The sequence below is a fragment of the Amborella trichopoda genome, chromosome 3 (assembly GCF_054954075.1).
Source record: "Amborella trichopoda isolate Santa Cruz 75 chromosome 3, AtrichopodaSantaCruz75HAP2 v2.0, whole genome shotgun sequence".
Classification (NCBI taxonomy): Eukaryota; Viridiplantae; Streptophyta; class Magnoliopsida; order Amborellales; family Amborellaceae; genus Amborella; species Amborella trichopoda.
The window spans coordinates 4091160-4118774 of NC_142338.1; the positions used below are offsets into that span (position 1 = coordinate 4091160).

General features: G+C 35.5%; 3 protein-coding genes across 3 annotated transcripts; all 3 read right to left on the reverse strand.

Moving 5' to 3' along the window:
* Positions 1-1110: 1110 nt before the first annotated feature.
* Positions 1111-3334, reverse strand: LOC148782689 (1-aminocyclopropane-1-carboxylate oxidase 5-like). The gene is made up of 3 exons (XM_088862913.1): positions 2817-3334; positions 2052-2379; positions 1111-1518 (listed from the first exon to the last, which is right to left on the reverse strand). The coding sequence occupies exons 1-2, from the start codon at positions 3264-3266 to the stop codon at positions 2281-2283; spliced, it is 549 nt and encodes a 182-aa protein (XP_088719039.1). The 5' UTR covers positions 3267-3334; the 3' UTR covers positions 1111-1518; positions 2052-2280.
* On the reverse strand, positions 1252-2261 carry LOC148782690 (protein DMR6-LIKE OXYGENASE 2-like). The gene is made up of 2 exons (XM_088862593.1): positions 2052-2261; positions 1252-1518 (listed from the first exon to the last, which is right to left on the reverse strand). The coding sequence occupies exons 1-2, from the start codon at positions 2259-2261 to the stop codon at positions 1252-1254; spliced, it is 477 nt and encodes a 158-aa protein (XP_088718719.1).
* A 6311-nt stretch (positions 3335-9645) lies between the features above and the next one.
* Positions 9646-25716, reverse strand: LOC18439847 (linoleate 13S-lipoxygenase 2-1, chloroplastic). Its single transcript, XM_006850004.4, has 9 exons — positions 25327-25716; positions 24693-24967; positions 18035-18269; positions 15311-15649; positions 14533-14618; positions 13208-13318; positions 12484-12785; positions 11064-11330; positions 9646-10631 (listed from the first exon to the last, which is right to left on the reverse strand). Exons 1-9 carry the CDS (start codon positions 25670-25672, stop codon positions 9872-9874), a joined length of 2721 nt encoding a protein of 906 aa, XP_006850067.2. The 5' UTR covers positions 25673-25716; the 3' UTR covers positions 9646-9871.
* Positions 25717-27615: the final 1899 nt, after the last annotated feature.

The window sequence follows — 27615 nt, forward strand, 5'->3', positions numbered from 1 at the left end:
TTTCTTGTAATAAAGATAAATGGTTTCATGGTATTCAGTCTCTTAACAAAACTAGGGAGGAAAGTGGATACATGCATTCAAAAACCAAATCTTAATAATGTTGACTTTTTAAGAACAAAATTAAGATTGTTAAATATTAATTTTTATTTGTATACATTAGGTTAATATGAGGCCTAGGTTTTGTGATAAAAAAGTAAAACCACACCTCGAAACCTCCTAAAAAATGTAGATCCTTTGTTGGAAAACCTTATAATGGCTTGAAAACGTCCGGATTACAAAAAGTTGAAGCTCCAAACATGGTGTAGATCTCAAAGATCTGAAAACACTTGAAAATGTAGAGTTTAGATAAAATATACCTAGATTTGAAATCCATAGATTCCACATACATAACAATTGAGGTTGAGACTTTCCATATGTCAAAGCTAAATTTTCTAATGGGATATGGAGTGACTCTTTACATGTTATCGGAATGCCTGGGCCTCGCTAACTCTTTCCTTTTTAAATTCGTATATTTTGGAGAAATTTTGCTCCCTTGGATTATTAACCTTTAGTTAGCATTGTCAATGCGTTGTTGAATCCTTGCCCTTACAATGAAGCGTAATGGCAGGGTGTAGTTTATATTGTTAGCGTATGGATATGTATCGTATGGATAATATGGTATGATACGTATCTATACAATAACATATATATAAGGTCTCCATCGTAACCAATTAAAGTAAGGTGTACTTTCTAAACCGGCTAGAAGATGTAGTTCTACCAAAAAATTTTATGATGGCATGAAAAAATTTGTTTCCACACCTAATTATTAAATTTAAAAGCTTAAAAAATAGTGTGGATCATGACAAACTAAAAACACTTGAAAAAATCTTGAAAATAGATTGTCTATATAATATGTTACAAGATGTAATGTTTTTAAGAGTTGAAAAAAAAAAAATTTCTTTTTTTTTATGTCCATATATCTTGATATTAAGATGATCAGCTGAAAGGCTTTCCAATGTTGAAAAAGCATTTCCCGATGGATTTTGAGGTGCACCTTACTTTTATCTAAAAGGTAGACACGTTATATAAACTTCTTCCAAACAAAGGGCTAGAAGAAAAAACACAATGAAATAAAGCAGAAAAATAGAAATCACCATTATGTTATTTAAGACCGTAGGCGAGTACGATAGGACACATCATTAACCGATACTCCATAGATTCGGACACTAGAGATAGATTCGGACTCGTAATTGATTCATAGGGGAAAGTGGGCTAATCTCTAATCTTGTAGGCACTTATTTGAAGAACAGGCTTGTCCAACTTCATGTAATTGTTGAGACTCCTAGTGATGAGATACTCTCCCCACTTGAATGGCCTATACTTGGGGGGATCTTCCTCATGAACCAGTCCTTCAAGAGGCTCCACAATTGCATGATAGGATGGTGTAACTGTAAACAAAGTGATAAAGGAGAACCTCCCCTGTTGGGAGTTCAGCACCACCCGATGCAACAACCCATTATACTGGTCATTTGTCCAAACCTGCAAAAATTTTCACACACCACAGCCATTTGCTTGTAAGAACATTGACTAAAGAGCAAAAGGCTGGAAATCCCAACAAGGCATTTTGAGTTTTGTTTTAAGAAGACTATCATTTTTTTTCGAGTGGTGCGTTTTTTTATCCAAAAGGAGCTTTCCCATCACCTTGGGAAAATATTTTAACGGAAAAGTGCTTTCTCATCAACTTGGGAACAGCATAGTTGGAAAATGCTTTATCGGCGATTATATTATACTCTGCTTTCCTAGAAAATAAACATGGGAAAGCAGTAGTCATTCAAGAGAGACTTTCCTCACAAAGTTTTTTCCCACAAAACAAACGTACCCAAAAAGATTGAAATGAATTCCAAGTTTAAAAACAAGTGGGTGAATTCGAACGACGACAGGAGTTGGTCTCGGTCTCGGGCTTGAGAAATCAGCAGTTAATGTCAAACAATGATACGTCTCAAGTTCGATTCCTATCGTCAAACTACCCAAAAAAAAAAAGTAAAAAAGAAACTTGGGGTTTTTCATTATACCTGGAAGGCGTCTCCTGGCACAAAGATGAAGGAGTTAAGTGTGGGGCTGACCCGAAGCCACTCGCCATCGGATTTACGCCTCACTTCTAATCCGCTAACCTCATCAGTGGAGAGTAGGGTGAAAGCACTGGTATCAACATGCGGACCTTTACCCAAGGCTAGCTCAGGTGAGGGGCAAGGAGGGTAGTGGTTTAAGCGAACAATGGTCATTGTCTCTTCAAAGTATGGATCAAAGCGATCGGCCGGCAATCCAAGAGCCAGAGCAATGGTCTCTAGCACCTTGAATGCCAGTTTCGTTGTTTCTCGACCGTAGGCCTCGCATGCTTTCCTGTAACAGAGAAAAAGAAGGTTATTTAGATGAAAGCTTCATAATCTTAAACGAGGACTAAGATTGGATAAGGTTCGACTCCACTCCACCATGGTGATTTCGAAGGACGAATCATCAAAATCCCTTCAGAATTCACTGACTCCACTCCACTCTAGCCACCATTAAAAATAGGAAAAGAAAAAAATTCTCCCCCAATGCTCAAGGGATTGCCCCATTTTTATGCTCTGAATCAATCAAAACTTCATCCCCACTTTTAATCAATGTTTTAAAAGATGGATCGGCCAAAAAATGGAACAATCCCTTGAGAAGTCTGAACCGGATCAGCCTTACCCAAATGGGAAAGTGTTTTCAGAACTGGTTAGAACTTTGAATAATCCTTAATTCTTAAACTTCGGGCGGAGAGAGAGAGAGAGAGAGAGAGAGAGAGAGATTCTTACTGAAACTCCTCGGGGTTTTGAGGCCACAGTTTCCTTGCAATCAGGCTCCAGATTTGCAGGAATGTCAATACCCTCCTTCACAACATAATCAAAAACCTCAACCCAATCCCTGGTTTTCTTAGTGTGGTCCTTATCGTGATATCCCAGAGGGTTATCTACATCTCTGGCTGTCTTCTTCTTCTCCTCATATAGCAAAGCTGAAAACTTTGTCATTACTTTCTTCAGATTTTCATATAGCTCAGGAGGTAAGCCATGGTTAACAATAACAAAGAAATCCCACTCTTTCCATGCTTTTCTCAGTTGAGAAAGAAGGCTCTCTAGGTTGCCACATTCTGGCGAATGGATGACGGAGAAGTCAATCACCGGAGTTTCTTCGAGGTGAATGACTTTCTCCAGCTTTGGCCTAAAATCGACGGGAAGAACATGCTCTGCTTCAAAGGAAGGGCCCATTTCACTCTCTCTCTCTCTCTCTCTCTCTCTCTCTAACAACAAAGACTCTCTCTCTCTCTCTCTCTCTCTCTGCTTTGAGAGCTAACATCAGTTATAGAAGAACAGGGGAGGTTCTCAGCGTCTTTATGATCTTTGTGAGGGTCAAAGCTTAACAGATGAAATATACGCGTGATTAATTTTGGATTCAGCACATGTATAAATATATATTTTTTGGAAAACTCTTTCCCTCAGGCTGGACAGCATTTCTACACATATGGTCCAAAAAGTGTAAAGCATCCATATTAAAGATGGATGCTAGTAAGCGTTCCATCTAAAAACAATGCAAACTAACCGTATAAATATTTGTTTATTAGAATTATTATTTGTAGTGTTTAAAATTTATTTACTTTTTCATATTTATGATCTCCATGTAAGATATTACATGATTTTAAAAATTAAGTTTTAAAATTCGTCTTAAAAATAAATTTATTAAGAGGCCCACATTTCTGCATATGCAAACTTTGCCGCATCAAAACTACGACTAGATAAAAAATATATTAAAAGTAATAAAAAATAAAAAATGCATCGTGCAAATAACCAAAAACAATGTTTGATTCATGAGCATTGAGAACGGATTGGGTTTTATATAGCCTTTTCCCTCAACAACTGGGATGGTATATGCCTCAAGTAGTATGGAGTTATAAATAATTAATGAGTAAATGGGCAGTGACTTAGAGGAACGCTACATGCTGGGCTCATAATGGGCCAACCGGCCCTGTCGGTCAGGCCCTAAAAAAGTAAGGCCTGGGCTGTTTGAGGGCCTGGCTAGGGCAGGGCCCTGAGTTAAACCCGACTCAACCTTCTTGTTTTTGTTTTTTTTTTTTTTCATTTGTTTTTGTTTTTGATGCGGACCGAGGCCGACCTTAGCAGGGCGAAGCCGGGTTTGGGGTAGCCCTATCGGGACAAAGGCCAGCCAGGGCCAAGATTGGCTTAGGCCAAGCACGGCTTATTGCTACCCTTAAGCCACATGAAAGGCATTTTGCACTTGGGTTTTAGACAAAAGATACGGTAAAATTTGACAGCTATTATAACGTGATAAAGAGTAGACAGAGAGAGAGAGTCGATAAAGATATTTGTGTGGTAATGGTTAGAGAGATACTGTGATAAAGAAATTATCGCAATGGAAGCAAGCGGGAAGAGAAAGTAAAAATAGATAATACGATTGGTGAGAAACGAAGTCGAAGGAACTATTCTTTTTAAAAAATAAAGAATTTATTTGTAATATGTTTTTTATCATTTTTATAAAGATTGAAAAATATTTTGACCATAAATACTAATTTTTACATCTTTTTCATCTTTTGTAGATTATTTAAAAAATACCCTCAGTTAAAAGTTGATTTTTTAATATCTATTTTTTACTCATTTTTTAACTTTATTTTGATGTGTTTTGCTTAATTTTACTTTAAACATATATTTTTTAATTTTTGAAAGTTTTTAATTTTTTTCTGCTACAGTACTAAGCCCAACTGCAAGGGTACTGGGCCCACTTGGCCAGAGTAGTGGTTTGTAAGAAATATTTAGCAAGAAAAATTATGAGGAGAACATTCAACGTGGGGTTTCCATGTCCGTTTCTCGAGCCATTTATTTGTAGAAAATTTCAAACCATAGTGGAACCCTTTGCTTCCCATGAGTGCTACACGGAAATAGACTATCTTCTGTCCGAATCTCACTCTCATAAAAAACGAGAGGAAATCATCTTTCTCTCTCTCCCCTCATATTGTAATCACATGATCAATCTTTCTCTCTCTCCTCATAAATTGCTCTCTCTCTCTCTTTTTTAGCCTACTCTCTCGTGTGTTCGGACGATAAACTTGTTCTCTCTCTTTTTGTGGATTGCGTTTTTTTTTAATGGATTACCGTCTCTCACTACTTCTTCTTCTTCTTCTTCTCCTTCTTTTTTTTTTTTTTTTCCTTTTTCTTTTTTTTTTTTTTTACAACCGTACCATATGGATTTGATCGAACAAAAGAAGACTTTCGATTTTCTCGACCAATGTGGACTACCAAATAGCCACACTGATCTACAACTAGTACCAAGGCAACACAGCTCATGCTTTAGAGTTTCACACTATAAATCCTCTTTTCTCTTTAAGCCCTCACAGATTGCACCCTCTTATGTAAAAAAATCGTTCTTTCTATCTATCTATCTATATATATATATATATATATATATATATATATATATATATATATTACACTCTACACCTCTCTTTGGCGAAGCATATGCCTTTACATTCCTTTCCCTATGTACATTTTCAAAAGCACTCTCACAACACCTATAAAGAACTGTCCTCCACACAAATGCGGTCGCTCTTTCATTATATATAGAGTTTTACAGATGGATCCTAATTTTTTTTCTAAAATACAAAATGCACCATTTATTGGTGGAAATTACAAAAAAGGTTAGTCAACTTTTTTTTTTTTTTTTTTTTTCCAAAATTGTCCCTCAATCCGTAGACATCCCCAGACTAAATTTTAATTTTTTTTGTTAGTAGGGCACTACCCGAAAACTTGGGCCACTGCCTTACTAATGAAAAAACTAAAAAATAAAATAAAATTCGGACCAAAGATTTCATCCTCCGATCAAGGGCCAATTTTGGAAAAAAAGATAAGCAAGTTGACCAACCTTCTTTGTAATTTCTACCTATAAACTGAGCATTTTGTATTTAGAAAACATTTTAGGGCCTGTATATAAATCACTATGGTAATACAATTGTACAATATATAGTTTTTTATCTTGCTACATGCAATATTTACTTTTCCATCTTGCTACATTCTCTCAAAAAGGAAAGAGCAATATTTTTACTGTGTCCTTTCAAAAAACTAGGATTGTTGGATTTTTTTTATTATCCCACACATATCCGTAATCTTCAAGTGGAAGGACTGGAAATGGCAAGGGGTAGGATTAAAAGAACGTGGTTGGAAGTAATCCGAAAAGATGTGGGGACTTATGGCCTCACTAAGGGTATGATCTTTAATAGATCAGAATGAATTCATATAGCCGACCTCAATTAATTAGAAAAAGGCTATGATGATGATTACACATATCCATAATCTCCTTCCATAATAGTTTACATGCCCAAGGATCAATTGTCTCATGGCCACCACATCTAATAACATTCATTGAATCGCCCTCCACCACAATTTGAGTCTCGCACTGTTGCTTTGGACAACAAGTCACTAGATGAGGTTTAGATTGGTAAACTTGTTAATTATTTTTTCCTCCACGTTTTTCGATGTGATACATACTCTTTGATTCTAAAGGAGAATAGAACTATGTTGGATGCAAAATCCAAAAAATGTATTATTCTTGGCTATGTAAATGGTACGAAGGAGTACTGATTGTTGGATCCTATTGACTACAAGATTATTGTTAGACCCATGAGAACCAGTTAAATGGTGTTCAAGGCCAAGAGCCGGAAATATTCCAAGAGCTTAATGAATATTTACGTGGTGTTGAATTGAGAAGATTTGTAAAACCTAGAAAGGCTCCTAAAAGGCTTAATGATTATTCTTGTCCTATGCTTTCCTCGTAGAGGACAGTGAGTCAATTTCTTATTGTAAGGCATGGGGGAGGGTCGATGAAGCAGGTCAATAGAGAGCATTCATGGGAGAGGAGTTGAAGGCCTTGTGAAAAAATAAAACATAAACCTCATCGAATCCAAAGAGGGGCAAAAAGCAATTGGTTATAGGTGGGTCTTTAAGAAGAAAAAAGATCTCAATAATGTTGTTGAAAGGTACAGAGCTCAATTGTCTATGAAAGGTTATACTCAAAAGTCGAGGTTGACTTTAATGAAATTTTATCTCATATTGTGTGCATGACCATTATTAGAGTTATTTTGGCTATAACTGTTAATCTTGACTAAGAGTTAGAACAATTAGATGTGAAAATTGTTTTTTTATGTAGTGTCTTGAAAGAAGCAATTTTTATGACCCAACCAAAGAGTTTTATTGCGGAAGGTGAAGAAAATTTGGTTCGTAGGCTCAAGGGTTAAAATAACCATCGAGGTAATGGTACAAACAATTTGATTCTTTCATGTTGCTCTTGAATTTTTGTAGATGTGAAGTTGACTATTGTACTTATTTTTAACGTTACTTTCATGGTTATGCCAATGGCAATTTTATTATCTAGTTATTGTATGTTGATGACATGATTGTTGTAGGATCAAATAAGGAGAATATTTGATATGAAAGATTTGAGAGCCATTAATCAAATTACTGGGATGAGTGTACTTAAGGACAGGAACAACAAGAAAATCTAGTTACCTCAAAAGAATTATGTGGCGAGGGTTCTGTGGCACTTTAGTCAACCAATTAGCACACCATTTCCTTCACATATGAAGTTGTCTTCAAAATAATGTCGTAGTATTGTAACAAATAAGACATAGATATATCTAGTATTGTATTCGTCAATAGTAGCGAGCCTCAAGCTTGCTATGGTTAGCACCAGATCTAACATGGCACAAGCAGTAAGAGTTGTGAGCTCTGTTGTTAAATTAGGTTCGCTTTGGCCGATAGGGCCGAAGCCTTTGGTTTTACTCACTCAATCAAAGAGAAGCGAATAATTAAATGCCTTGACTCCAAAATTTAACATTTTATACTGAAATCTGTGTATTGCGGCAGAAGAGACATATAATGTTGATATGTGTTAACTGAAAAGGTAAAAGCTTTAGTTATAATGATAAGGATTGGACTTTGTACTGATACAGACAATTTCAATGGTGCACGGATTGGTTTTTTATTCTTTATACGAACTTAATGAAGTTTAGAGGGATATAAGTTGGGACTAAGACAATATATTGGGACTCGGATGATATATTGAATGACAGTTTGAATATTTCGGTGAGGTTTCCCCGAAAGGCCAACCGACATTAAGTCATCGGATGTTGTCTGTCATTTCAATGTCAGTTTATATTATATATTTATATTTTTCATTTGTAAAAACTTTATTTCTAATTATATTTTTTTAAAAAAAAATTATAAAATTATAAAAATTTCTATTTTAAAATTAAAAGATAGAAAAAAACCTCGAAGTCTTCCCCCGAATTAGTCGAAGCAACGAATTGTTTCGTTTTTTAGACCAGACCAAAGCAGACTCCGAAGTGATCATGACAATGTTGGTTGTCAGCAAATACTTGGCTAACCCTAGTTACGATAACTTGACTACTATGAAATCGATCCTTTGTTATTTGCAAGGAACTTATGATTATGGTATTTACTATAGTGAAATAAATTCAAAAGACGTCAATTATGTTGATGCAAATTTTGCAAGGGACTTGGATAAAACAAAGGTCTACTACTATGTATGTTTTAGGGAGGTGGTGCAGTTAGTTAGTTATCGAAGTTGCAGTTTGTAGTGGTTTTGTCTTCTACAAATACCGAGTATATGTCACTTACTCATTCATCTAAAAAAGCAATTTGGCTAAACAGGTTATTTAGTGAGTTTTGAATTGCGCAAGAATGAAAACCACTTTATTGTGATAACCAGAGTGTCTTGTTTTTAGTAAGGAATCCAGCCCTCCATGATAAAACTAAGCATATCGATGTTCAGTATCATTTTGTTCATGACGTAGTTGAAGGTGAAAGTATTGCATAAAATTCAAACCAATGATAATCTAAGCTCATAGGGGAAGTTCACTTGGTATAAGACTTCCTTGAGGTTTATGGTTTCTTGATAATTAGTAACTGACGGGTAGCTTTTAGAACTAATTATTTATAATCGAAATACATCTTCAAATGGGAGATGTTAATACCGTGAAGCCCATGTTTCATGGGTTTTCTATTATTTGGGGGATTAGTTAAAATCTCATAATTTAATGGAAGGTTTTGTATTCTTGTTAGAATTCCTACCATGTGGGGATGTAATACCCACATATTAGTCCCACAGATTTAAGAAACCTAAGACTATTAGGAGAGGGGTGTTACATGGGTATCTCCCTAGGTGCTTCTCTTTACAGAAAGATGTTTAGTCGGAGACAAATTATGTGCAATGAAAAGGGAGAAATGGTGAGCTCTCTTCGTAATTATTCTAGAGAGAAGAATCTTGTTTCGGGCCTTGTAAAATAGGGTTATAAACTTTTGTATCTTCCATGCTTGCACTGATTTTCTAATTAATAGAAAAGCAGGATTGCGGCCCCACAGTGTAGGCAGTGTGGTACCACATGAATATTGTTTTTTTACTTCTTTTAATTTTTTGCACTATTTATCTTTACCTTTATTTTCATTGTTAGGTACAATGAGTAGGTGATCAAAAATTGGTATAGCTAACCCGCCCATTTCTCTTTCTTTAAATTCAATATCCCTCAAGCTCTATTCCCAAATCAATAGAAAAAGAGATTCAATGTAACAAGTAAAGTGCATATTCATTAGCTAGAAACTCTTAAGTACAAACTGCAAACAGACACCAACCATAGAGAGTACAGTTGAAAAGGATTATAGCCCTTGGTTAGATTTTCTTATTATTTATTTTCCTCTTCCTTATTCCTTCTCCCTTTCGAGTACCATATATCACTAGGCTAAAAAGGTTCGAACCGAAAGAAACTGAACCTCAATGACGAAAAGCTCAATCTCTATATGGAAATGCTAGTTGGAACACCCTTTCCAGTGACTCCAGGCTCAGAGAAGGGCTTCAAGAGCTCATATGGCACCACGCCTGCACCTGTCCGGTTCCTCAATTCAAGATCAGTGTTCCTCTGGTCTATGATACCCTCTATCTCCTTCATCCTACCACTAAACTTCTCAAAAGCTGCCCTAATTTCTGGCACTAAGGCCCATTCAGGCTCCACCTGACCTCCCAGATACTCCTCCTCTGGAGAGTGAGAGGATAACACATCTAGTATAGTCATCACCTTTGTTGCTTGGAGTTGAGATGGAAAACTTGACAACAATGTTGTTTCTGGTTTCTCGAGGAATCTCTTGAACTCAGCGCAACTCTCATTCTCTACTGGCAAATTGTTCCTAGTAATAGTTGGGCGGTTCGGGAAGTAGCCCCCGTAAGGATACTGACCGAAATTTACGGCCGCATGGTGGCCAGAAACCACCCAAACTATGGTGCTTAGAACTTGAATGAGGTCATCGTTGGTTTTCAATACTGGCCACCAGGGCTCATCTTTCTTGTCTTCATGGCCCTTGGTTCTCACTTCTTCCCAAAAAGCCTGGAGCTCAGTGTCGGATTGCACTGAGCCAGGGTTAGAGTAGTAGTAGGAGACATAGTCTGTGACCCATTGCTTTATCGCAGACCATATAAGGAGGCCGTCGTTGGCAAAAGGGTAGTCCTCAATCACAAGCTTTACGCCATGCTCCGCAGTCGGATCCTCCTCAGCCAAACCCCTGTATAAGAAAAATAAAAGCGACATGACTGTTTTGCTCAAACTTACATTAGAAAGGCATACATAGAGACCATAATTCACAAATTCTATGAGGGAAAGTATGGTATAAAACAAGGAGACATTCACGGTCCGTTCCCTTAAATAGATGGTGGAGATGAGCCTTAGCAGACAGCTGATTGATCTCCACTATGCAATGTGGATAAGCCACAACCTTGTGTTCAATGTTTAATATTTCTTTTTAAATTAACTTACAGGTAGAAATACAACACCTACGAAAACTCATTGGTGAGTATTTAACAAAGGTTGGATAGATGGCTGAAAAGCCAGTCTCAGTGAAGTTTAATAGATAGTCACTCGAATGGAAAACATATTAGGATAATACACCCCCTATTCCCACTTCGAATGTTTGCTTGTTTTACCCCATCCATGTTACCTTTTGATGAGATCTGCAGGCAAGGCCTCCTTGTCGAAACGCCAGGTCAAATCATAAGCATAAGAGCTAAGTTCGATGGAGTACTTCATTGGCGAGAAGCACGACTCAATGATCCCATCTGCGTTGATCAGGCTCTGCCGAGCCAGGGCATTGATCTCCATTGTGTATCGGAAGTGGGGTTGCAGCAGCCTATATATTGGGTGCATGGCACTCAGTTGACGGTTAGCCGCGATCACGTATGGCTCGGTGCAACAGTGTGTCCTCAACCTACAAAAGATTAGGAGCATTTTGGTCCACTTAGAACAGAAAAAGGCAAATTGGTCTTTTTGACCCCTGCAAAAAGGGCTTTTCTGAACATACAAAAAAAATTTGAATGCACATTCAACACACACAAGTAGTACATGTATATATCGTTTCCATATAGAAGTTTAGGTCAGGGTGATAAATGACCAGAGTACCAGACATAGGTTTGGATCTAGACCTGCCTGTTGGACTCAACAACTCTGATCTGGGGTCATCTGACATGAATTAGACCAGGTTTAGGTCCTAGTCTGCATCTAAAAAGGACCAAACCGGGAGGAGTTCAGCGTGACCCATCTGAACCTCCACACACACCCACTTGTTTATTTACTAAAATGGTAAACTTCTGAAAAATAACTCAAAGCAAGGAGTTTGTTAACAAGTTTGAGAGTCAAGGTTCACAAAGACACAGTAAAATAAAAATCCTACCGGTTTAAATTAATGATAAGTCACATTGTAAACAAATATAAAACTAACAAGCGAATTAAACAAGTGACTATATGTTCTACATTTATTAAGCCTTTATTAAGGGTAGGGACAGATGGCCTAGGTCCCTGTAGAAACAGAGACTTTAGGGTAGGTTAGTTGGGGCTCTGCAGAGGAGGAGTTTAACCTACTCTTTAATCCAACTCAATCTCTATTTCATCCAATAATAAGCATTCCGTTGGTAGCTTAGTTAAAAATATATAACAAGAAATCCAATTGTAAAAGTAGCTCCCCCTATAATAGCTCTCCCTATAATAAATATTTATCCCATTTCTATAATTATTAACTTATACTGAAAATTAATCCATAATCTTCAATTTTAGGGAATTTTTGGAATAAAATTTACATTTTAAAAACATTCAATGCCATGTGCCTCTTGCTAGTTCATGAGGAAAATCGTGCTTCTAAGTGTTTTCACCACACATTCAATTGATAGGTGGTGATGTTGAGAGAATGGGACCTATCAGTAGGCCCCATCGTGTTCTCATGGAACCCGCTCTTCGTCACTGTCTATCAATTGATTGGATGGAGTTAGGTAACTGTAGCTTTTTAATGGTTGTATGGACCACAACATGCTTTCTAAATAAACTCCAGAAATATGATCGGAATCCATGAAATTCAAGTAATTGCCTACCAGTGTGAAACTAGCTGGTGCATGCCAGAGTCATGTGCAGCAACATGGCACTTGGCCAACTTCCACAGCCACGCGGTCGTGTGATCAATTCCCTGTGTAAATACCTTACGCCAAGCATCCTCAGTCTCAGAGCGTGGCCTTACAAGCTCAATGGCCACCGGTTGTAGGGTGCCTAAGTGGGTGAGGAAGAAGACGGTCCGGGACGCATAGAGGGTTGTCCCCTCTAATGCCCGCACCTTGTTCACGTAAGGCATGAGTATGTCGTGGTAGTCTAGAACAAACAGCTTCTTCTGCGCCACCGCCTGGAAACCGACACGTGCAAGCATGTACTTAGAGATAATCCTTCGAATGGAAAGCTAACTAAACCACACCCTTAAAGTCTCAAGCATCAACATTGAACAGTTTCAATTTAGGGGTCGAAATCACCCTGTAGGACCGTTTCCTACAGGATTTATATAGGATCTCAATCTCCACCATCAGATCCCTGCCACTGAGAGTGAAGATGATCCGAAGGTCCTTTTGATGTATGATGGCAGATACGTCACATAGAAAGGGATCGACCATAGACATTGAGCTCCTATAAGTATCTTGTAGGGCATGATCTTATGAATCATTTCCCAGATTTTAATTTCCGAAATATTACTTAGGAAAAGCCCGTTATATGCATCCTATTTTGCATTAATTCATATTATTAATTGAATATGCAGTACATACTACTATTTACCTCTTCAACTGTCATGACTCCTTTGATTTCTCGTTCAATGATTTCCTTCGTTATTGCAGATTCAGTTGGGCCGTAGATCTTCGGATCCAATGTGCTCACAAAGGGAAATTCCTGAACCAATATAGTCAATAAATATGGGCATTTTTTTGGTACTTAGAAATATTCCCTTGTTCTTTTCATTTTTTGTCATAGTCACAAAACTTAGCATACATTTAACTGTAAGAATGATTGTCTAAAGGGAATGTATACTACAAGACCAATTATATATGTAACAAGAAGGTCACAATCAATGTTGGCCATCAGTTATAAAATCCAAAAACTTGGGACGTGTTTCGAAGTTCTAGAAATTTACTTTGAGCAACCCCAAGAGGATTTCGCATCTAATAGGTGATTGTGATTTATTTTACCAAAAGTATATGGTCTTTTTGAAACACTTTAAAAAAAAAAAAAATTGCAAACTTTTGTATGGGCTTCAAACACCTAGGATATTTTTATTTTTTTATTATTATTTCTATTTTTTTTTAAAAAAAAAAAGATATTTGTAGGGTGGTGTTAGTGGGAATAAAAATTATAATGTAATGAGTATGGTGTGGGGGTGCTACCACCATGTCCCAGCCCTTTTCCTAGCCCAGGAGGAAGAAGAGTGTATATGAAACGGATATATTATTCTAGCATGCTTAAGAGAGCTAAATATTCCATACAAGTGCCCCAACAATGTAACTATGGGTGCCTAGCCTTACGCAAAGGCAAAATGCATTCAACAAAGTAAACAAAGACGGGCCCGGTTGAAACTTGCTTTTATACAACCTAGTTTCATATATCCAAGGACGTTTATCCGTTGTTATTAAGACCGAACCAAACCGGCTAATCTGCCGGACCAAATTGCAGAATGGTTTCTTAAACCAAAACAAAAATTGAATTTGATTGAAAATCAATTAAAAACAATGTTTAACTGGTTTCGACCACTTGACCAAATAATTTGACAGTTCGGTAGCTTATCCGATCCAGATAGCACTCGATAACATTGTGTTTGTCACTTTTTTGGGACTCAAGTGAAACTTCAAAATAAGCTCAAGGAAACCCTGCTGCCAAAAATTGGGTTTTTGAAAACCTGGAATTTGGATAAAACCTTCCTTTGTCCTTTTTTTTTATTATTTTACCCCATAGCCAACTGACCCATGTTTTTTTTATAGAAGTTATGCAATAATTCCGAATAAAATTAAATGATATCAAAAATTTAGAATTTAGAAAAAAACTATGTATTTTTTGGTAATTTAGACAACAATTTCAATTTAAAATGAGAAATTTTAAATATGAGTTCTCACCTTAACCAATTCAATGCAATACGGGTTGATGCCAGCAATCGTTTGACGTGCAAATTCCTCATCTCGCATCCAAGAAAACTTGTCCCCTATAATTATAAAGCCTCTATCAACAAAACTTAAATTATGCTAAATTTCACAAGAAAAATGAAACACGTTCTAGATTCCATGAGAAAGGGGAAGAATTATGCTTGCTCACTTGCTAAGCTTATACTGCATTTCCAGAATACGGTTTCTATTTACTGGAATATCTAAAACAGGCAAATGAATAAAAAGTTGGCAATCCGGATCAGACATGGTTGGTCACAACTCTAAAATGGCTTGAATGGGTGAACCAGACTTGCTATGAATCACGAAATTTGTTTTTGAGAAGTCTGACGAATTTTTACCTAAATTAAGGAGCAACTATTTTTCAAAAATGGGTGATTTTGTTGAAAAAATAATGTATCATTTTCCCCCCTTTTTCATCTTTTTTCCGCTGTTTTGGGGAAAATATGGATAATCTTTCCTACATCACATTTCAAACTACTGATTAAAAAGTTGGAATCAAGAAAATCCTCTTAAGAGGGTGTTTTTGCTCGAGGGAGTAAGCGCATCATGATTCATTAGAAGTACAGTACAGTATACATGCTCCATATTTATACTAAATCCCTTATAAAACCCCCTAAAAACTAAAGCTAGCAAAATTGACACTAAGCTTAAAATCTACTATAAAGACTTAAAAATCTTGAGAAGAAGCTTAAAATCTTCTTCTCAAGATGGGTATGGACTATAGACTTACGATCCATAATGGATGGCATCTCGAATTGCAGGACATCGCTTCCTCCATCCACAGCCTTCTTCACAAGCCTCGGAAGGAGCAAAGAGTTCAGTACGCTACCTTCCCCATCTGTCTTATGGAATTTAACTCCATGCTTGAAGAGGAGATCGATATCAGTGAAGAAGTCGAAGCCCATGTTTTTGTCTTCTACAAAAGCCTCGACACCAGGGATGAGCGCGTGTAGGACCGATTTCAAGGTCTTCAATCCGAATTGTGCCTGTTTCAATTCCGAGAATGCTTCATCCCTCGGGACATAAGGTGAATCCACTAAAATCTTGAGTCGACTTTCTGACAGAGGATCTGCAAGTGCCATTAGCAAGAAATGTCATTTATGTATGTATGTATGACTGCAATGCCTGCATGTATATATGTATGTGTATAGAGATTCTAATACATGTTTATATATGCGCAGTTCTGTATGCGTTTTCATCATGTACGTCTAAATTCGGCATGTCTAATTCGAATATCATAGCTTTTCTAAACTTCAAGATGTTCATGATTGTGTCCTTGAGGTTGAGGCTTGAATGCAACCTTACTTACCAACTAAAAGAAAGAGAAGGACAAGTGAGTAGGCTATAAGGGAAGGCATATGTGATCATCATGACCAGTTAGAACATGTGGTCATAGAAGTCATCATTCTACGCTCAATAAATGATGACTAGGGCTGAGAATTTACCTATTTTGGATATGAAACCTGAATTTCGGATCCTATTCGGATCTGGTTATGGATTGGATCTAACATATCAAATCTAGATCCAAATAGTAATTCAGATCTGATCCAAGTACATGAAGATCCGGTTTGGATCTGACCCGGTTATTAAAATATTATATAGTATTTTATATATACCTATATGCCATATAATATTTGTTTGTTATATGTTATTTTATCGATATGAAATAGAATATTTGTTTGTTAATATGTTATTTATAGATATGAAATACTATATATAATAATTTTTTTGGACCTGATTGGATCTGGATCCAGATCCGAATCAGATATACACTTTTTTTTTTGGATCCAGATCCAAATATCTTGGATTTGACCAGGTCCAGATCTGATTGGATCTGGAACCAAATCACGATGGATCCGGACTTGATCCATTCCGTTCTCAGCCCTAATGATGCCATAGGACGAGAACTTGGAATGACTTTGACGATGGGTCCAATCTCTCCATCACCGTCGGCCCTGATGACCATGGTGGCCACAAGTACGTGGTGTCATGATACATGACATTTGGTTTTCCATGGAAAAAAAACGTACATTTATCACATGCACATATGCTCTCAATGGGAATTCAGAGGTATACACATTGTATTTTTGGATAATTTAAAAATCAAATGGATGTACAGATTTTAGTTGAATTTGATCTCGCTTTGCTTGCCATTCCATGTATGCACCGAACCAATGAAATTGCTATATGTTACATTCACAATTGAACTTAGGGCTGAAAAAAGCGCTGGGCCTGCTCTAGGCCTGGCCCGCTCCTAGTCCCCATAGGGCCGGTGCCAGGTTCCAAGAAACCCAAGGAAGAAAGGAAAAAATAAAAGGATAAAACATGGGTCGAGTCGATATGGGCAGGCCTTGTCATGGCTTGGCCCTCATTTCCACATTTGGAGGCCAAAGCCCTAGTTTTCTAGGGCAGACCAAGTCGCTTTGCCGATTGCCAGCCTAGTGGCACTTGTATTGCACAATACTCCTATTGAGATATTTGGAAAAACATAAGGTTACTTTTAAATTTTAACTAAAAATAGATATTTTAATTCTGTCTATGTGTGTTTCTAAGGCCTGGTTGGACCGAGTAGCCAGGCCCATGGCCAGCACTAAGGGCACATGCATTGCACGATGCTTCTATTGAAGTATTAGAAGAAAATAAGTTTAGTGATAAATTTTAAATCAAAACAAATATTTTATTTTGGAAGCATCTACAAAACACATATAGGTGAAGTTCTATAGTATTTCACCTATACCTCATCTCCGTCCAAAGTTCATCACACGATCACAGTTGTCCAATAGTATTTGAATTTTAATAATTATTTTACTAATTAGATTTGCCTAAAATTTAGGACGTGTGTACATATGACCAAGTCTCACCAAAATAAAATATTTAAAAAATAATAGTTATAAAATAAAATGATGAAATTACCCTTGATACTTTATAGGGGTATTTTGCATAATTTTTATTGTTCAAATTTTTATATATATTTTTTATTCTTGTGCATCTCACTAAAGCGCACACAGCTACAAAATTTCATATCATTATGATTTGTAAAAAAAAAAAATTCAAACACTATCCAACATATGTGACAGTGTGATAAACTTTGAACGGTGATAAAACCGTATGTGAAGTACTGTAGAACTTCACCTATAGTCATTTGTAGTGTTTTCCTTTAATTATTATTAAAAAATTTATGAAAAAAAATTGTTGTTACCCCAATGATCTAGATTGAATCTGGGTCCATCTGACGGCCACAACCTCATTTCGTAATATAATTTTAATTTTGTTTCTACAAATCCAAATCACATGAAATTCTAGACGTCCATACTTCTCATGAATACGCACCTCATAAAAATATTAAAAAAAATAATTCATAAACAATAAATTAACAGAAATACTTTTGAAAAGTTTCAAAAGTATTTAAGTGGTTGAAATTTATAACATAATTGGGGGAGATTTTGTAAAATACCTGTGCGGGTCATAGGGCGCCCTGTCCTACAACGCCTAGGATATGGATGATCTTTGCCACCAAGGACAGGCCTTGCAGTGTCTGCATCATCAGGGTTGCCAAGATCGTTGTATTTGTCATAGTCATAAATCCTCTCAAAATCCTTTCTCTCCCCCTGCCCATTCCCCCTCAGCGTCTCGAGCTCTTTCTCTCTCAGCTTCTTCAACCCTGCTGGGGTCACCGGTGGCAAATATGACTGTTTCACATGCAAAACCACACACGTTTGCAGTTGTCAGTGGTAAGGACATTAAGAGAGATGGTGCTTTGTTGTTTTCGGAACTGCCTAAGTTGGATTGGGAAGAGGTTCCCACCCGTGTTCGACTACTTGGCCAAGTTTGAATCGATTAATCGGGCGAGTTCCGCTCTCGCCTGCTCGAGTATCCTTGAGTTGAGTGTTCAACTCCGGGATCTTAAAAGAAATTCAAAAATTCAAAAAAATAAGAAATCAATTTTTAATAAGTTTTTGTTTTTTTTTTTTTTTTTATGTTTCTATCATTTTGACAAATGATTATGATTACTTGCTTTTTATATTTTCACTTCTTTTTGGATTATTTCGAAAACACTTAAGTCACAAATTGATTTTTTCAAATTTTTGGTTTTTACTATTTTTTTAACCTCATCTAGATGTGTTTTAATTTTACTTCAAACATGTATTTCTTAATTTTTGGATGTTTTTAGTTTTTTAACATTTTTTGGCTTGAACAATACTCGGGGCGAGTATTCGGCTCATGCCTCGGTCGAGTACTCACCTAGAGTCATTCAATTGAACATTGGCTCCTAGTTTGAGGAACCCCAAAATTACCCCTTCTATGAGTTTTCTATTTTTCTTTTATCTTTACCTTCTTTGTTATTTTGTATGTCACAGATTCATGGTCTAGATAGGGTTGGCAATGGGTTGGGTCCAGTCCCGGTCCTATAAGACACGGGCCATGACACGACAAACCAGATGACACGACAAACCCGACTTGGACCGCAAAAATCAAAAGATCTATGTATTTAACTATATTTAAATATATTTCATAAATTGGGACCCAAAAAATATTACCGGACCTAGATCCAACCCACCGGGTTCAATTTTTGGACCCATACCCGAACCCGGATTGGGTCTACCCCTCAGGTCCCAGGTCGGATCTGGGTCCATGCCACCGCCAAGTCTAGATCAAAACCATGGGTCATGAAAGAGTATAATTATTGAATAGGTTAAACACCATAATTAAGCAAAAAAGAAAGGAACCAAAAAAGCGACGAGTAAATTTTTTGAAAATGAGAGCATTTTTTGTCCGGGTGAGAACAGGTCGGATCGGGTCTGGATCTGGGTTTGAATGGATCTGGATCTGGATCTGGATTTGGATCCAAATAGTATATATTGGATCTAGATCTAGATCCGGATCCGTATCCAATTGGTCCTAAATATTCGGATCTGAATATTATACATTAGATCTAGATCCGGATTAATATATATATATATATATATATATATATATATATATATATATATATATATATATATATACTATTTTAAAAAAAATTATATATAAAAAATAAAAATATGCTATTTAAAAAATTGGGTTAGATTTGAATTCAGAAGTGGATTTGGGTCAGATCCAGATCGGATCCACCTGCACCTAGATCTGATCCAAATTTCAATTTGGACATGACCTTTGGATCCGGATCCGAATTTCAGATCTAAATTTAGAATCCGTAACCAGATCTAAATAAGATCCGAATTTCGGAATTCAGATACAGATGGGTCAATTCTCACTCCTACCGGCCACACAAAAAAAAGCACAACATTTACGGCCTCAACATACTCAATGACGGTATCACCGCCCCATCAATGTTTAACGGTGGAAAGTGGATCGCAATGTACAACTCAATAAAACTTGTCACCCTCATGGTCTAGCCAGTTGCTTGTACAGTGAAAAACGACATGTATAGAGATACGGGTAAGGTTTGCGTGAGGTGCCCACCCTGCACTATACAAGTGAGGGGCGCTTTTAACTTTTGTGGAAAGATGTAGTTCTGGTGTTAAAAACTTTATGGTAGCTTGAAAATCCATATTTAACTTTAATTATGAAATTTAAAAATTTAAAAATAATATGTTCATAAACTTGAAAATTTTGAAAATAAAAGGTTTAAATAATTTGTTATAGATCTATTATTTTAGTACTAAAATTTCTTTTTCATTTATTTATTTATTTATTTTATTTTATTGTTTTATTTTTTGTTTTATCTATATACATTTCAAAGTTCAAGATGATTAAGTGGAAGGTTTCGAAGCAACGCTCTTTTATATGTTTTTGCGGTGGGCCTTCGCTATGTGAGGAGGCAATTTAATATGAACTTTTTCCTAAGGGTCATGAGAAAATAAGTACAAATGGGTTCGTACATGCAAAAGTCGTTGGCTTTTGCATAAAAGGGGCGTCACAAAAGAAAGTAAGGAAAGCGCGTTATTTTGGAGATGTTGACAATAAAAGCAATGTTTTATGTTAAATAATCCACTTAACATTAGAGCAATTGTCGATTTCTTTATGATAGTTTCGTTTGTTTTTTTTTTCTTTCCCCACTTGTCCCTTCTTAACTCAATATTGTTATTATAAAATGGAAATGAACAGTCCTTACATTAAATAATAGACGTTATCTCTTTGAGAAAGGCCTAATTGACTTTTTTATTGGTAAAACCAATAAATAATATAAAAAATAGGAAATAGGCATATTTTTAGAAGGCTACGGCCACCAGAAATATATTAATATGGGTGGGGTTTGTACCGAGCCTAGGCTCTAAACAATCAAATTAGAGCCTATCTTCAAATAGTATCGAGAAATGTGGTTTCAAGATTGAAAATCTTAGTGATGGTCTTAAAATATATTTTCATCTTTATTTATAAAGTTCACAGCTTCAAAAATAGTATAGATCGACAGATCTATGAAAACTTCAAAATATTAAAAATTGACGGTCCAAAAATGTATTACAAAATACATTATTTCCAAAACTTGAAATCTATTTTTTTCTCATGTCCATGTATCTTGATGTCGCGATTATCATTTTGAGGACATTTGACCATCAAAACAACTTCTTCTAATAAATTTTTTGAAGTAGGCTCAGATTTGATTATTTAGAGCCGCAGCTTTATATAAACTTTTCCCTATTAATATATTATCAATCACATGTATATAAATTTTCATCAAACTGAAAAACTATGTGAGGAACGTTTGTGTCTCGTGTGACCTCAAGTAATCAAACACACAATCACTCCTCCGAATCAATCTCAAAAAAAAAGAAAAATAAATAAAGAAAGGCCAAATTCACATCTTGAAATTTTCAAAATTAGTCTGATGATGATAATGATGATGAGCCTCGCTTGAATACAAATCATCCAATTGATTGATATTGAGACCAGCCTTTGATTCTCACCTTTGATTCTCAAAACTTATTGTCCTTTTTAAATTGTATTTGTCAGATAGTGATAACACTCTCTACATAAATAATTAGGGCAGGAGGGACCGCCCAAAACATAAGGTCAGTGGGACGACTTAATGCCTAAATTTTGTCCTCTTATCAATCGGATGGCCTACAAAATAAAAAAATACATTTCTGGGACCATACTTTTTACCAACTCCCTAGGTTAAAAGACTTACTTGGGAAATTATTTAATCTAAAATTTTGGCAACCAACTAAGATTCCATCAATTATTATTTTCAGAAAAAAAAAAATCAAATCTTGACATTTTAAATACTTCAATCTCACCATCTAAAATTTGAACGGGTCTCTCAAGATATTAGCTTTTTTTAAATGTATAGAGAGTGCAAATTTGAAATCTTTTTATTCAGGTTAGTTTATGATTAAAGAGGTTATATCCCCAGATTTTGGGGTCTTGAAATTACTCCTCACCTATTGTTGTGAGGCCCTCTAAAATCATCTCAAAGTTTGGAATTTTGGTCCAAAAAAATTTTAGGATCTGCTAATCTCAATGCTTATGAATATGAAATTTCTTTTTTTTCCAAAAAATATAAAGGCAAGCTTTCTATTCTTCCCCTGCAGCATAGAAGTTCTATCGTGCCCCTTATCCAACTGTCCATTCTGAATGCAGGGCGAGCTAAGATTGCCGTATTTTTTTAAAAAAAAAAATTAATCACGATGTCACATCTCTACACTATTTTTTTTAAAAAAAAATTCTATAAACTATCTTGACACCAAATTTTGGAGGTCCATTCCTCGATTAAACTCGCACTAGCAAAAAATATAAACAAATATTTTTAATAAAATAAAATGACCAAAATACTTCTGAAAAGCTTCAAGGGGTTTTTTTGGTCATTATATTTTATCAAAAAATTATTTTTAATATTTTTTATAGGTGCATCCTAATGAGAAGCTGGCACGTATTGTGAGACATCAGATCTAAGATCAAACGGTGAGTAGCTCTCTTGAACAAAATTGGACGGCTGGATGGTAGGGGAGGATAGAACTTCTATAATGTGGAGGAAGCATAGAAACATTTCCCAAAATATAAAGAGCATTTTTCAAATAATTACTTCAACCATCTATTTTAACTTTTGAGATGCACCATTTTCTACGTATCTTAGAGATAGTTGCTCGATGCACGAGGGGATCACATAACAATATTAAGTCAATTGACTCAATAAAACTATGTCATTTTATTTTTATAATAAGCAGGCCAGAGGTATAAAGCATTTATCTTACAGATGGATGTAAATAGGTGGTCCATCTAAAAACAATTGTAACTTATTTTTTTAAAAAAAAAATTCTATAAACTATCTTGACACCAAATTTTGGAGGTCCATTCCTCGATTAAACTCGCACTAGCAAAAAATATAAAACAAATATTTTTAATAAAATAAAATGACCAAAATACTTCTGAAAAGCTTCAAGGGGTTTTTTTGGTCATTATATTTTATCAAAAAATTATTTTTAATATTTTTTATAGGTGCATCCTAATGAGAAGCTGGCACGTATTGTGAGACATCGGATCTAAGATCAAACGGTGAGTGGCTCTCTTGAACAAAATTGGACGGCTGGATGGTAGGGGAGGATAGAACTTCTATAATGTAGAGGAAGCATAGAAACATTTCCCAAAATATAAAGAGCATTTTTCAAATAATTACTTCAACCATCTATTTTTACTTTTGAGATGCACCCATTTTCTACGTATCTTAGAGATAGTTGTTCGATGCACGAGGGACCACACAACAATATTAAGTCAATTGACTCAATAAAACTATGTCATTTTATTTTTGTAATAAGCAGGCCAGAGGTATAAAGCATTTATCTTACAGATGGATGTAAATAGGTGGTCCATCTAAAAACTATTGTAACTAACTGTCCAAGTGTTTTTTTGATATAATTATTATTTTTAATTTTAAAATTTTATTTAATTTTCATATCCATGATCCCTATGTTATATAGTCTCTAAAAATTAAGATCAAATTATATTTAAAAATATATTTATGGCCAAGCTCATATTTCTACATTATGCAGGCTGGCCGCATGTTAATCGCGTCCTTTGTTTAATCTAAAATTTTGGCAACCACCTAAGAATCAATCAATTATCATTTTTAGAGAAAAAAAAAGTCAAATATTGACATTTTAAGTACTTTTATCTCACCATCTAAAAATTGAACGGGTCGCTCTTCATTGTTGAGAAATTAGTTTTTTTTAGATGTATAGAAAGTGCAAATCTGAAATCTTTTTATTGAGGTTAGTCCATGACAAAAGAGGTTTTATCCCCAGATTTTGGGGTCTTGAAATTAGTCCTAGATTTTGTTATGAAGAAGTATTGGGTGAGTGGGCCACGTCACCTATTGTTGTGCAGTCACCCTCTAAAATCATTTAAAAGTTAGACTTTTGGTCTAAAATTTTATGATTTGCTAATCTTAACATGAACATGATGCTGCTTTTTTATTTTCAAAAAAACTTTAAATACTGTTTTTCAAATTGCTTCTTCAAGCACCCTTTTTAACTTTTTGGGACGCACTATTTTTTTGACGTCCATCGCGTTTGATGCACAAGGGGTCCGTACAATAATAATTTCGGCTGACTCACCAAAAACATGCCCTTTGGTTTCACTATTACTCTGCCCCAGAGAGGATTGTTTTGGAAAATATACATGGATCTAAAAAATATTGAAAAAATATCTTATTACACTTTTATTTTTAGGTTTCATATTACAAGATTTTAAAAGATGTATTGCATAAAAATTGTAGATTTTATTTATTTTTTACTCTTAAGCTAATTTAAATTTATTTTTTAAGTCAAATAAATAAATAAAAAACATGTCTTTTTTAAAAATCACTCTCCTCAATTATTAGATAGACAGAGGACTTCATGAAGGTTAGAGGTCACCCGGAGGAGACAGAGATGTGCTTAAAAAAATACGGAAGTAGAAAGTATGAGAGAGATAGGAAGAGAGAAAAATAGAGAAATTTAAGGTATATGAGTAATGAGAGAAAAAAGATTGGATTTAAAAATAACATGTCTCCTTCATATTTATTTAGATTAAAAAATAAATTTAAAATGATTAAAGGGTTAGAAGATATATTTTTAAACCATAAATTTATCAAAAAATAAAACCTAAAAATAAAAGATATAGCTCTCTCCTACCTTGTCAGTAAAAAAAACCCTATCCTCGGGATTATCACTGCGAGCATGAACCCATGAGTTGCATGTGATTTGGATAGGGCCTTGATCAAATCCATTGAGCACTATGCTCTCGAAGTACATCTCTTTGTGGTGCTCATTCCGAACCAACACCGCGCCCACTGCCCCGAAACTGGGGCTCACCTTGAACTCACCCTCATACTCCACCACGTCCAAGCCATTGAGGCCTATTTTTCTGTGTAAATACCCCTTCATCGTCGGCTTCTCAAGCCCCGTTTCTGAAAACAGAAGGATTCTTTTACAACTCTCGAGAGATAAAAAGAGATAGAAGCGAGAGAGGTAAATCAAAATAAGATATCTCCAAATCATGCACACAAGAATGCAAAAAAGACAAAAAAATGAATACCATTAAGACACAAGCACAAACTCAGAGAGGACCTTCAATAAGGTTTTGATATCCTCCTCTCACTCACTCTTTGTAAATTTTGATATTTTCTCCACTTATAGACAAAAACAGAAGAATACCTCTGTAAATTTTGATATTTTCTCCACACACACTGACAAAAATAGAAAAAATTCCTAAAGCATGTTTCCATACAATACAATGTGGTAGAGGGGGAGAGAGATTTCCACTTACGAGGATCCAACTCTTCACTGACAAGCTCCAACCTCACCGATTTCCCCAACACCTCCAATAAATCACCCACCCCTCTGCCCAACCCAACGTTCGTCAACTCCCCGCCCACCGTCACCTTAACCGTCGCCTTCGCCTTCACCGTGATCACGTTGTCCCCCGTCTTCTTGCTCACCGAACGGTCCCATATCACCGCAAAGACCTTGCCCATACCCACTTTCCGGCGGTTTCCCGGCCATGATCCCGGCCGATTGAGCCGGACCAACGAGTCACGGCTCGGCCTCAAAATCGGATTCGGAACCACTAATAAGGCTGAGCGTGAACCGGCTTGGACCTGTGAGTTCATCATCTTTGATCAACCCTGTGAACTCAGGTTTGGGATCTATTGGCTGCACTTTTCTACTAACCTCACTTCATACCTATATATAGACAAGCTCCACCCTCAACTCCATCTTGCTTACGTCATTAATGTCCCTTTGAAAATGAAAAGTTTTCAGTCCTTCCCGAATTAAGTTCAAAGTTTCTGCAAATCAAATTTTGGCTTCAGATTTCGGTGCATTTCGGCGAATAGATGAATGGTATATATTATGATTGCTAAAAGATTCCTCCTTTTATGGAGGATAATATCTACTTCCTCCCTTGGGCACAACAGTGGATTTTTGTTCGTGGAAAGAGGATAAAGGTAATTGTTATTTGGGTGCGGTTTGTAAAGAGCCTAGACTATAAACAATCGAATTATTGATACCGTATATGAATCTCATCTGTTTTTTTCTTTTTTTTTAGATTCAAAAAGTGAGGTGGAGGAAGGAAAACTTTCCCCCCAAAAGTTTTACTTTAAATATCCAATTTATTAAAAAAAAAAGCATCTCGCAGTTTTTTTTTTTTAAAATAAAAGTCATAATTATTATTGTCTCTTAAATTTCAAAATGACTGGATATAAAAGTATCATTGAATAGATACAAAATTCCAAAAAAAAATTATTAAGCTTGTAACGAACCCCAAATCATCAAATTTAATACCTAATGAGTGAAAATGATTGTAACCTCTATATACAAAAGATAAATTGTCTATTTGTAAGCAATCCCTAATAAATATATAAATATATACATTTTTCAATAGATGAAATCCCCTTTGCCGTTTGCCCATCAATCTCTAAAATTTTGTACATTGTCTACATCCAATAATATTAATTCTCTATATCTACATTTCAAATACGACTGAAAATAAAAAGAAAATGTTTATATAAGACTGTAACTTTATACTATTAAAGTAAAATAGACCAAAAGAAACCTATAGAAGAGAGTGTTTTGGTGTTAGAGAATCCTCCAATTAATCATTTCAACCTCGAGATGTATGGACATAAAAAAACGAAGGACTCCAAGTTCAAAAAAGAATGCATTTTCTAATAAGTTATCTGAACCATCTATTTTAAAGTGTTTATTGATCTACTCAATCTATACCAATTTTAAAATTTAAAATTTTATAATTAGAGATAAAAATAAATTAAACCTTTATAAAGATTATGACACATAACGATATATGAGGTATGCCTTACTTCTACAGTATAAGGAGGTAATCTTTTAGAAATCACACCCAAAATGGTAATGATAAAAACTAATCTAAATTAAGAAATACGGTAAATGTTAAATAAATATCTACTAATACTCATCTCCTTTCCATCTTTCATTTCATTTAAGAGCTACTGCCAAAAATCTTAACAGAAATCAGTATTTTTTTAATTATTCAGTGTCCTGTGCCCTGCATTGGTTGCTCATTCATTAGAAAGTAAATGATATGTGATTCACGCGTTCTATGGACGGAATGGACTTTGGCTTTTTGTGGCTGTGATTATTTTACTGAAAATTTGATGGACGGTCCCCATTGTTCTTGTCTTCACATTGACCAGACCACTACTATTGTTATGGCCTTCCATTTCCAATTACACATTTCAAGGCACGTGCAATACCCACTACTATTGTTATGGCCTTCCATTTCCAATTATACATTTCAAGGCACGTGCAATACGTTCAAAACATTTAGTAAATGGCATCACAAATGTTTATAAAAAGAGAGCAAACGCCATAAATTGTTTTGAGAACTCCATTAACGGAATGTATATACTTTGAAAAGGTTTATATAAGGTGTCAACCTTATACCGTTGAAGTAAAGGGCACCTCAAAAACCTGTTTCATCACTAGAAAATTTTTCAATTGATCATTTTGATATCGATAGTTATAAAAAGTTAAATTTTAAGTTTTAAAAATAATGTATCTTATAATATATTATTTAAAT

Bases quoted from the DNA above. Each gene is read 5' to 3' on its own strand.
- LOC148782689 (XM_088862913.1), bottom strand. From the start codon at position 3,266: ATGGGCCCTTCCTTTGAAGCAGAGCATGTTCTTCCCGTCGATTTTAGG. The intron at 2,380-2,816 runs GTAAGAATCTCT...TCTCTGTTACAG, and splicing joins CAAAACCCCGAGGAGTTTCA to GAAAGCATGCGAGGCCTACG.
- LOC18439847 (XM_006850004.4), bottom strand. From the start codon at position 25,672: ATGATGAACTCACAGGTCCAAGCCGGTTCACGCTCAGCCTTATTAGTG. The intron at 24,968-25,326 runs GTAAGTGGAAAT...TTCTGTTTTCAG, and splicing joins CAGTGAAGAGTTGGATCCTC to AAACGGGGCTTGAGAAGCCG. The intron at 13,319-14,532 runs GTGAGAACTCAT...ATATTGGTTCAG, and splicing joins ATTGCATTGAATTGGTTAAG to GAATTTCCCTTTGTGAGCAC.
- LOC148782690 (XM_088862593.1), bottom strand. From the start codon at position 2,261: ATGACCATTGTTCGCTTAAACCACTACCCTCCTTGCCCCTCACCTGAG. The intron at 1,519-2,051 runs GTATAATGAAAA...AAATTTTTGCAG, and splicing joins TGCCAGGAGACGCCTTCCAG to GTTTGGACAAATGACCAGTA.